Consider the following 12356-nt stretch of genomic DNA (forward strand, 5'->3'; position numbering starts at 1 on the left):
GCTGTGGCCAGCAGGAGGCCTGTGCCAGTTGTGGCCCTAGCTGGGGTGAGAGGACTTTACTATAGTGACTCATGCTTTCATCTCCACCCCTTCAGACTTCTGCAACATGCCCTTCACGGGGCTGCCTTTAAAGGATATTCAAAAGCTCCAGCTAGTTCAAAGGGCTGTGGCCCGTGCATTAACCAGCACTCGGTGGTGGGAGCACACAGGTCCTTCACTGGTTACCAATAAGCTTTAGGGTGCAACTGAAAGTGCTGATCTTCACCTATAAAGTTTGGCAACTAGTTACCTTCAGGACTGCCTTCTCCCACTAGAATTGGCCCAACCGATTCACTTTTGCTGAGGAAAGCAGCTTGTGGTTCCCTACTTTCAGGAGATGAGGGGGTCCAAGGCTCGGTGCCAGTTTTGATGAGTCAGGATTCAGTAACTGATGGAACTCTGTTTTGGAACAAGAAAGCCAGCATATGCAGGCAGATAGCCTTTGCTGGACTGGGGCTGTAACACAATAGCCTCAGATTAATAATAGCAGTAGCAGCAGCAAAAACAACTAAAGAAAATCTACCACTATAGCTAAATTATTATTTATTTAAACAATGTACAGTATATAGCCGTCCATCTCACAGCAGTGACTCAAGATTCAAACCAAAAAAAGGGAATATATAAAATTAAGGACCCAAATGCTGATCCAAAATAGTAACTGTAATAATGATGATGATGATGACAATGATGATACACTCAAATAGAATATTTTTTTCAAAATATGAAGGTAACCTGCCTGAAAAAGTGGTTAAGGTGTTAGCCTGGCCCAAGAGATTCCCAAGCAGAAGTTCATGCTCAGCCACAAAAACTCACTAGGTGATTTAGAACCAGTTGCTTACTCTCTCTTAGCCCAACCTACTTCACAGGGTTGTTGTGGAGAAAAATGAACAAAGGGAATGCTGTATACACTGCCTTGAATTCCTAAAGGAAATTTTAATTCCCTTTCTCTTACATAGTGTCAGTTTTGGTGTGAGGAAGCGAGTGCAACAGTACATAGGGTTGGAAGATACTCAACAGAGTGCAAGACGAGGGAAGCAGTGGAAATACTCTACAAGCAATTCAAGAAGTTCATTGACCCTGTGGTCCCTCAGCAAGAAGAAAGAATCCAGCAGGTTACTAACCTTGCTAAAGACTTATATGGTAAAAACTTACAACTTAAAAATCCCACATACACTCTGAATATTGAGTTGCTGTTCCAGGATGGATGAATATTAGTTTATTTAAAAAATTTTTACAGTCTATCTTTTGGAGGATTCCATAAAGATTAATACTAAAGTGCAGAGGCATAAAAATATCACAAACAGGTTTCAAAATCTGCAATCAGGTTTTTGACACAAATACTTCTGAAAACAGCTCCAGAATGCAGTAGCCCAAACCAAAGGAATATGCAGGGAAATGACAATCCAGCTGGTAAATGAGCTCCTCCCTCCCTCCCTCTTTTTGTGTGGAAAAAGGATGAGATATTTTTGTTACTGCAGGACTATAGCAGACCTGTAATTTTCTGTCCTCCTTCTCAGCATTTGAAGTCAACAAAAGAGATCATCTTTAAGGCTTGGGAATGTAAAAGCAGTAGCCGTATAGAAGTGCTCATAATTTCTACTAAGGAAAGTTTGCCAAATCTTAAATGTGTGGCTTTTTTTTCCAGTCTACACTTGTGTCCTGGCTTTCTGATACTTTCATACAATCATTGGCACCATGAGAGAGAGAAAAGACTACCACTGCAATCTTCAGTAAATCAATTAAAAATAAAAATATAATCAGTACTCACAGCAAAGGGACTCTGTATATTAATCACTGGGATTGAAAAATGGAATAATAAATGCAAGAATAATTATTCTTAAAATTTTGAGCTGTCAATTTTTCAACTTTAAACATTAAGCCAAAATGGTATAGTGATTAAACTGTTGCAGAAGCTCATTGGTGACTTTGGGCCAGTCCCCTCTCTCAGCCCAATCTACCTTGCAGGATTGTTGGAAAAGTAGGAAGAGTGAATACTGTATACCCTGCCTTGAGTTTCTGTACAAAAGGCAGGATATAAATGTAATAAATACATTAAAAAAAAGTGACTGTTTCATTGTATCTTCATTATCTGAAAGAAAGCTGCACTGAACTTATTGCTGGGATTCATTTCTAACTAATCATGCAAAAAAGGTTCCAGGGTCTGGAAAATGGGTCCAAATTGTCTGGGATCCATAGTCAAAGTATCAGCTTTTCATTTACATCATTGTGGATAATGCAGATGTCCTATTATTCCATTTCTGTAAATTATAGGTAATGAAGAAGGAAAGAAGTATGTTGAAAAAATAGCAGCAAAACACAAAGAAGTTCTTGATTCTATCAGTGAACTATGTAGCTCCTTGACAGAGCTTGAAGACAAGCTTGGGGTAATTTTTTTTTTCCCTACAGAAAAAATGACTAGTCTTTAGAGCAGAATCCATTAACCATTTATGCCATTAAAACGTGTTACGGAGAGTTGGGGAGATGATGCAGGACAGATATTTAAGGATAGCGAGTAAGTGAGCCAGCAAGTGAATAATAAAGACATAAATATTCAGGCCATGCAGAGGGGTGTTTCCAAGGGGTGTTTCCAGGCTGGTCCTTTTGTGTAAGTGGATTTCTAAACACATGACATTGGATTCTACCCATACATTGGATTTTAGCCTTAAGAGTCTGCAAGTCAGAAATGGGTTTAGAAATGAAAAGTCAGTTGCTGAGCCATTACAGCATCTGGCTTTTACTTGGGATAGGGCATGTCTAACTATGCAACACAAGATTTGGCGTAGATTTCAGGGAAAGTTGCTTTTCTATCACAGTAGCCTCTATGGCCTTCTGGTGTATTCCAATGCCCCACAAAACCAACCTACTTAGGACAAGGGAGGGGGCTTTTTGGCAGGTTCACAAACTCTGTGGAAGAGACCTGTCTCACTCCCTCACTAACAACCCTTCTTTTAAGAAGGCATTCTACTGAATAAGTCTACTGCTGTTTTATCAAATTTTGGGCTGCAGGGCTCTCTAATGTTTTGCTTTGTCCTATTTCTGTGGGACTTTTTAGTGCTGTGAGCCACCTAAAAGGACAGCTGGGATCTATTGTGAACATGACAAACCAACCAAGAACAAATACAAAGTTTATGTTGTGTTGCTTTGTATGCAGTAGTCTGAACCCCAGATCTCCTGCTGCAAAAACTGGCATTTCCTTGCTTGTACAGATAAAATGTCAAAGCCCCCATTGTGGAAAATTGTTTATACTTTGGTTCCTGGCCATTACATAGAGGATTTGACAAAGTTAATTATTATTTTTATTGCCACATTCAACTACTTTTGGTTCTGTTTCACAGGAAGACTCATTAAAGGGGAAATCACCAGATTCTAATAACTCTGATGATGAACTAGAAGCAGAACAAGACAGACAGAAACAGAAGATAGATAAAGAGTATATAAAAGAAAAAGTACATGAGCTGAAGCAACAGGTTTGTACTTTTTTTCCAAGTACATTTTGTGTAAATGGAACTAAGGGCTGATATTAGGGAAGCATTTCAAGCATGAACATCCTTAAAAGAAAAATCTCTTGCCTGCAAAATATATAATTAGGGAAACATCTCCCACGCTGAATTATTTGCTTTCTTATCAGTTAAAATTAATCCATTCATGTCATAAACTTGTGTACTTTTTAGATGGCTTTTTAACATTATCTGAAAACCCATTTATAATTAAAATAGAAAGCCCTGTTATTTCGTTCACCACTGAAAAGGTAACATTAAGAAAGATAAATGGTTTTATTTTCTAGAGGGGGAAAGTTAGGTTAATCTTTTTCAGAAAATCCAACAGAGTCTTGTGGAACCATAAAGACTAATTAAAGACTAACATATTTATTATATATTCCACCTGATGATTCATGAAGGATAGTTTTGTCTGAGGAGTATTATTTATGCATATATAATGCTGGGCAGTAGGACAAGAGATAAGGAAATACAAAAGAAAAGGTGGAAGACAATGGTCACTTCTGGACAATCAATTTTTGTCTCCCAATCCTGGGCACCCAAAATTGATCCAGGCTGTCCTGTACATTTGGATCCATGCATCCACAGAACTTGCAGCAAATCGTCTGGCCAATAAATGAACAAAGAGCCAATCAGTTGTTACATGCTGGCCAGTGATTGTATCCTTTGGCCAGCCTTTCCAGATCTGTACTTAAACCCATCTCTCTTCCCACCATCAAAAAATGAAAGAGCTTGTCATGGTGGCAGACCTCTGTTACCTTCAACATGAACACCAATGTGCCTGCAATTCTGCTTTTGGTCCCTTTGACATTATCAGGACAGCATAATGGGATTTTGGGAGGTGGGAGGCAGGGCAAATGAAAACTCCCTGTCAACCTAAGGGAGGAGTATATTGCCATTTCTGAAGTGGCATTCTCTGCCTTAAAATTGCGTGTCCCCATCTGCAGGTACAGTACCATTGGCACAGAGATATATCAGGGTTGTTCACAATTGCAAGCACCTAGTTATGATGGTTGGAGGCAGTGTGATTTGCGTTGGTGTATGAGTGTTCCTAAGAGTGGGATCCTACCAAGTCAAGGTTTAGTGAAACAGGTTTATAATATTAACAGAAAGAAGGGCTTGTGGGAAGAAATATATGATAAGGATAGGCAACACATAGCATGTAGCTACCTACATTCTATCCAATAGAATTAGAGAGCAACCATTCCGTGCCTGGGAAGAATGGCAGAAGGAAGGCTCTGAGATCACCAAAGAGCAACTGTGGAGGGAAAGTCAAGGAGAGAGAACAGAATAAATCCCTATCTATGTCCCATGGTGGTCAGTAGGTTGTGAGGTGCTAAGAGTCAGCGCCACTGAACTCACTGCGTAATATGGCTAATGGGAATGGGGGGCTCATTTCATCTTTGCCTGGAAAGTCCAATCTCCATAAGAATTGCACTGGGTAGCTAGTTAACATAGAATAGTTCTACATCTCAGACTCCTACCTCATTATGTGCCAGGTCCATCCTCCTCCAGCTTCCCACAAGAACTGATACCAAAAGCAAAAATACTACTCATCTCACAGATCAATCACACATCCAATTAAATCAACTGTCACCCAGCAAAGCTCATACTATAATATTTCATAGCATAAAAGTACTCTTATAGTCAGTACTGTTTAAAAAGTACAGTACTCCCATCCAGAATAAGGCCATCAAGAAAAGTTACTAAAGGTTTGAGTTATGGATGGTTTAAGGAAGGACAGTAAATATAATAGGTTTTTCCCCCCATAATAGTTATTATAAAGTATAACTTAAATTGACAGTATATAAAGGTATCCTACTCACTTAGAAAATAATGGTTCAGCCATTTTTATTCACACAAACAAGTTTTTGAAAAATTATCCTGTGAAAGCCTAGGATTTGGACAGTACACTGGCATTTTTCATGGATTCAGTTATTAAAATTATTAATGTTTCTGAAGTGGGGCAGAAATTTTTAAACATGTAGTGTTTAGGCAAACTCTAAGGAAATTGTTTTTCCCTCTTCCCTTTGGTTTTAGAGCAGGGGTGAACAGAAGGTACATTAAGATCCCCTTACAAATCTCTGAGTGATTTGTAAGTAGGGGAAACCACAGTTTAACCAGAGAAATGTTCCTCTGCCAGAAGTTTATGGTATTTTAAAGAAAGGGAAAACAACAGTTTTGAATTATTGATGAATAGCTGGATTTACATAACTTCCTGGGAGCAACAAACACCAAACACAGGGGTAAAAGAGCTGTGCCTGATTTTAAAAAAACATGTAGTTAGGTTAGCATCCTGTGTGCTATACTAGCCAAGCAGGTGCACCAAGAAATAAAGTATCTCTTCCATGCTGAATATCTGTAGTTACTGAGCTTCATAATACACCATGAATACAGATGTCCCATTCATTATTAAGGCAAATAGCTAGCTATAAAATTATCCTTCATGATAATAACATTCAAGCTAGTGGCCATCTCAAAAACTATCTTTTCAGAATCTGTTTCAAATGCATATCATTGGGGGACACAAAGTTATGGGAGAAGCAGAAGACTATTTTTCTACTCTGTATACCTTTTGTGTTATCATAGTGCAAATAGAAACTATAGCTGTTATTTTAGTATTACTTTTCTCTATTCATTGTACTCAGTAATAGTAATCTTTGGTCTGACATTTAAATGATTAGCTTAATAAATTAAAAAGGACATAGATCTGAATATTTCAAACTTTATTTCTAAGTCTAAAATATTCAATCGATGTCCTTGCTGTGTCCTTGTCATTGCTATGGTTTCAATAAAAATACATCTCAGAAAAACGGAAAAACAGTGATTTGCATGTTTGCTCAGACTGATATCTGCTCTCCCTTTCAAAGATTCTTTATTTTAAATTGGACTAAATGGCCCTCCTGACCAAGGACTATTATTTGTAATATTAAGCTATAGTCACTCTAATATTTTTAGCCAGACAGATCTTTAAAATTATCAAAAAATTATGTGAAAGGAAGACAAGCCTTGAGTTAGTTATAAAAATAATAAAGGCAGGATAAAAAATCTACAAAAAAAAGGCAAAATAAGTTTTATAGACATTATTTAAAGTATCTTTTGCACCCTTCCCTTCCCTTCCCTTCCCTTCCCTTCCCTTCCCTTCCCTTCCCTTCCCTTCCCTTCCCTTCCCTTCTTTTTTGCTTTTAAGGAAGAGAAGATCTTTGTGGAGACATCAGTTGTTTGCCCAGCTGTTGAGGATTCTATTTCACAGGACTCAGAGTTGTGTTCTCCTGTCAAAGAGGAGAGCTTTCAGACTGAGCTCCTGACAGAAGATGCACTCTCTGGAGATGAATATGAGTGTATCTCTCCTGATGATATCTCATTGCCTTCTCTTTCTGAGACCCCAGAATCCAACCTTCTGCCTTCTGAAACAGAACTAGAAGAACCACACTGCAGTAGTTCCCGTAGTGTGCATGTCAGCTCTTACAGTATACAAATGCCAATAAGTGCTGGCGGTAAAAGAATGGAAGATGATTCTGATCCCTTAACCTCTATTGCTTCTGCCGATGCGGCTGGCCACAGAAAGGAATGCATATCAGAGCAGCTAGGGAGATTTTCTTCTTCCACCCTAAGCAGCCATTCCAAATGCGAAGTAGAATCTCCGTTTGCTCCTAGTTCTCCAGAAATGCCTGCAACTCCCCCTGTTTCCTCTGCACTCAAGGCAAAGGCTGTGTACTGCATGAGGAGTGAAGTGCACGAGGCCCGTTTGCAATGCCATGAGGTTCCCAGAAGCATGACAGAAGCACAGAGAAAATTGCATGACAGAAATAACTTTACTAAAAACCAGGCTAGGCTGCATGCTTCACCCAGTGTATTTTCAGGTCTCTTTCAATCAGACTCCACCAGAAGCTGTCAGAGGCAGATGGCTACCCGAGAAGAGATTAAAAGCATATCTGAAAAGAACAGCAAGGTCAGCCTCTCTGGACAGGCGCCTAACTTCTCCAAGCTTCTGTCTAATGTAACTGTCATGGAAGGTGCTCCGGTGACTTTGGAAGTAGAAGTAACAGGATTCCCAGAACCTACACTGACCTGGTGGGTAGCTTACAATGAAAAAACCTAAATATAGAGTAATCCAGCAAACACAAATCTGAAAATTGGATAATCAATAGTATTCACATCACATTTCCACATAATTCCATTCCCATAGTGTCTGCACAATATTAGCCCTTACTGTCAGTTTTCAGATTTTGAAATAATTCATGCATATCCAGTCCACACATTTTAAATAGTATTTGAAGACAAATGAAATTAAAACATTTCTGTTTAGCAATAAACATTCCAGCCAATAAACATTACAATTCCTTTTATAAGAGCCGAATTCTTAGAAATTCCTTTGCATTTTAAGATCAAGCTTTATCTTAGCTACAGAAACCGAGTAGAGAAGAAATCCTATACCTTGTGTTGGATTCAGTGTACCTCATGTCTTGTCACTGATCCACAAACTAGCCCTGTAACCCCATAGAAGTGACCCCCTATCTTGTGAGATTTGCCAGAGTATGCCCATACAGTACTCACATTTATACTGTAGTAGGATTCATAGTTAAGAGACAATTGGCCTCTGTATTTAATCTACTTGCTTTGAAACTAGAAGTCCAAAAGTTCTTTTGTTTCTGCAGACATTTTCCGTATACAGGTGGGAGAACCAACAGGATATAGTTGGCCAACTAGCAACAAGAGAGTAGGAGAAGCACTATAATATTCAAGGATAATGGAAACAAGCTTTCTTGGGAGTATTTATAGGAGAGTATATATACTAAATAAATCAGACCTCTGGTCTCCAGTGCGCAGAAAAGTTGATGCTAAATCCCAGAATTAGCAAACGTTAATTAAATTGCATTGATCTTTTGTGTATAATTAATGCACATTCAGGCTTACTGCTATTGCTGGCTATAAATCTAAATCCAGAAATGTTAAGAGTTTATACAGAGGGTCCTAGGGAATGAAAGGAATTCCAGTCAAGCTTTGATTTGAAAAAGGAAGAGTTTAGAGCAGAGCAAAGACCCCTATTGCAAACTAGGCCTAGAGAAGTAATGAATTATGCACTGGATCAGCTGAGGGCTCCAATCATCACCTCTCCTTGGTACCAGAATTACAGAGTTGGTAACTGAAAGAATTCCTCATGTGGTCCCATGACTGGGCAGAGTTTCAAAGGAATTTCTTACTATTGTAAATAGGTGGGATATAATTTAACAAAATAAAAACTGATGACTATATCTATCAGGCAGTTTTATAATGCTGAGTAGATCAGTAGAAATCTACTCCATTTTACATTCTATTCTGGGCCACCTTTTATCAGATGTATGGCTTGTCTTTTGTTTAGGAGCTATTTCCCCCCACAATAGCCACATTATGAAATCGGTTGGCCTGATAGAGAGCGACTGACCCCAAATCACTCAGGGAGCTTCCATGGTGGAAGGTGGGCTAGAAACCTGGTCTTCTCACTTCAAGACCAATATGTTGACCACTACACCATCCTGATGCTCATTTAATGTTTCTGATCTTTGCTTTGAAGGGTAAGCTACAGAGTTTTGATACAGAGTTAAAAAGGTGCTGGTAGCCTTTCCCATACTTGATGGGCAATAGCTTCTGTAATTTCCAAGCTAGCAGGAAGAGTGCACCAAATCAGGCAATGACTAGGTTATAGGATACCTCTAGTTAAGAAATTCAAGAATGAAGAGAGAGTGAGACTGAGAGATCTTTATGTATTAATCCTAATGTGGAGCTTAGTAAATTCATGGTAGAGTGGAAGTGAATAGAGAGGGGGTTAGCTAAATAAAACCCAGATTGATTCTAAATTCATCTCATATTAGTAGTTACTTCCCTTCATCCTTCTATAGCTGCCTCTTTTTTATTATAGTTTTTGGATTCTTTCAATCAGCATATTTTATCCTATCTTTCTATAATAGTGCTAAATATAGAAGGAAATCAGAATTGGAAAGAGCAAAAACATTTTCGTTATGAGTATGTATAACAAATCTGAAAGAAACTAACACATTTGATAAAATTTGCTAATAAAAGGCAATTTTTAAAAAAATCTATCACTACAGTTTGCCTGAATCACTAATCCAATTCTTAAAGTTGTTTCCTTTGTTCTTTGCTTTTAAAATACCTTATCACTTTCCCTTTGGATCATTAATGCTCCCAGCTTTAAACACTTTATTTGGTACAAAATGTGATTACAGCTTGTCCAACTTATTAAATAAACGTTTACAATTAAACAATCTCTCAAGTCATCATAGTATTATAAAAACAATTTAAGAAGAAACCTTCTCAATAAAAACTTGCTATGTTCTAATATTGGCAATCACAGAATGTGCTTTTCTTTTTAACCAAAAAAAAAAAAAAAAAATCAAAGGAAACCTGTATTTAAAGGGCACTAATAAATAAGGTGATATGCAGATGAACTAGTAGGAGCCAGTTCATAAAGGAATGACTAGCCATAGGCAGACAGAAGGTAGTGAACAGCAGGCTTTCACCTTTCCTGCCCCAATTCGTGACACTCGGAATCAGAAGTGGTATACCTAGGACATTTTAGAGCTTGGACAGTAATCTTATATGGTCCCCCGGTAGGTATATATGTTCTCTTATTTCCACTCTGAAGCACACAGTTAACATTTTGTATCTTCACTTCTCCTACAACTATTCCATGCTTTGCAGCTACTTCTTCATAAACTGAAGTTATATACTTATGCAGTTTTGAATTTACCAGTCAAATTATTCATGACACTGTCCTGACCTCAGCAATAAAAGGGAATTTCCTTCTACTGCATTGATGGCAAATCTTTGGCAGTAAGCAACCTTTACCTGTTGAAAATGATGATATTGTTTTAACGGAAAAAATAAAACAAGCATTTGTAACTGAGTACATGCTTGGTTGCCCATCTCCTGATTGTAAAATGTTTTAAGGGCAAGAAGAAGAGTTGGCTGGGTGAATAGCATCAGCCCAGTGGACCTTGACAAGCCCATGCTGGTCCTTCTGCTCAAACTAGGTCCATTTGCTATTATCCCTATTCCATTCTCTGGTCATCTGGCCCTTTTCAACTGTGGTGCCCTGAACTTTAGCCTCAAGGGCCAGTTACCAGTGCAAAACAGCATTTTCTATGTGCATTTTAGGAAATTCTTTTTAAATGATAGACCGCTAATAGTAAGAAGACTAGCAGATATACTACTGTGATGGGAAATCCACAGATATAGCTGGCTCTGCTGTTCAAAAATTTGCCTATTACATTCAACCACATACCACTTTGTTTTGCAAAGGCCAAATTTTGCTAAGAAGTGATACATGATGGTCAAAGAATTTTTCAACTCCTTTCTTATTGTCATCAGTAATGGAGACAGACACACATACAGAACAGGACTGTGTGAAGTGACTAAGATTCACTTCAGTGAAGCGATTTGGGCCATAGAAGTTTCCTGATTGAGTTCACGGAAGTGAAGAGGCCACCTAATTCACCTTAACAAAGTAATTTGTCTGGCCCTGAACCCCTTCAGGCCAATGGTCCAGGAGAAGGCCCTTTCAGCCTTTTTTTTCCAGTGCTGGCCAAGAGCTTCTAGACTGGCAGCTTTTGGATTCTCCTACTAAGAGCACCAAAGCTCTTAGACAGTGTATCCTGGAGGAGGTGAGCCAGCAGTATTGTCCACCCACTTCCTTCACATTGGCTAGCCTAAGTTTGTTCCTTCAAAGCTTCACACAGCCTTAACATTGAGACAGACCATGTGGACATGGCTCTGCTTTACTAATAGGTACAAACCAAATAAAAATTTATAGCAGGGCTTTTCCCTTCATTGAAAGAGCATGAACTCATAATTTCAGGTCCATTTTCCCCTCAATTACAACAGTAAATCAGTAGTGATAGTAATTAATTTTGTAGCATACATTTAAAGGGGAAAACCAACACTTTCTATATAAATAGTTTTTGCATACTTCAAGCTCTGGCCTAGTCTTATTGCAGTCAAACAAAGGCTGTGGGAAGATTTATTTCTGAAGAATATTTGTTTTTAGGGTGTTATTTCATTTGTTTCCTTCTACTTATACCTTTCTTCCATTTTGTTTTTAATCACAAATCTTCTTTCTTTTAAATATCATGTGCTGGGGACTCACTGTTAGGAATAGTTTCTACTGTTAACCTACCTTCATATTGTGTAAGAGGTTGCCTGACATCGCAGATTATCATTACTTCAGCCAACATTCCTGTTAACCTGACTCTCTACTCCAGGTACAAGAAGGGCCAGAGAGTGACTGGAGATGAGCACGTAAAGCTCTTACACAAGGACACACAGTATACATTGTTCATTGAGAAGGTGTATGATACAGATGCTGGACTGTATGTGGTTCGGGCTAAAAATTCTAGCGGCACAGTGTCCTCCAGTGCCATCCTCCGGGTGAAAGGTAACGGGCCACCTATAAAAAGAGTAGACTGGATAACCCTTTGTGCTTTCTACTTGATTGCATCACTTGCCCACTGGTTGTTCACTTAGTGCAACCAACTGACTTCACTGGACTTTAACTCTCACAAAGGAAGACAACAACAAGCAGCCATGTTTTGATGCATCTCACTTCACCTTTGACACTCTTATCAGTCACTCTGAATGTAGTGCTTTTGATATTTCTGTCACAGCCACCCTGGATGTTATCCTTTAGACTACAGTAAAGTAAAGATTATAAGAAAATATCTCACAGGGCTATGATTGATCTGTGTAATACAAGATGCTTGTTTCACTCTATATACGGCTTACAAATATCATGGTTGCTTTAATGCCACTTTATGAAAAAACACT

At 38.5% G+C, this 12356-nt stretch overlaps 1 protein-coding gene across 1 annotated transcript in view; it reads left to right on the plus strand.

Annotated features, from left to right (window-relative positions):
- The window catches only part of CCDC141 (coiled-coil domain containing 141), a 120051-nt gene that overhangs the window by 91197 nt on the left and 16498 nt on the right, over positions 1–12356 (plus strand). The window contains 5 exon segments of the mRNA XM_088135750.1: positions 996–1179; positions 2311–2423; positions 3375–3506; positions 6727–7610; positions 11795–11967. Of these exon segments, the coding sequence (XP_087991876.1) occupies positions 996–1179; positions 2311–2423; positions 3375–3506; positions 6727–7610; positions 11795–11967 (1486 nt within the window).

Source organism: Python bivittatus, unplaced genomic scaffold (genome assembly GCF_059951505.1).
Source record: "Python bivittatus isolate LINGU-HERP-01145 unplaced genomic scaffold, Pbiv_v1 ctg000200_np1212, whole genome shotgun sequence".
Classification (NCBI taxonomy): Eukaryota; Metazoa; Chordata; class Lepidosauria; order Squamata; family Pythonidae; genus Python; species Python bivittatus.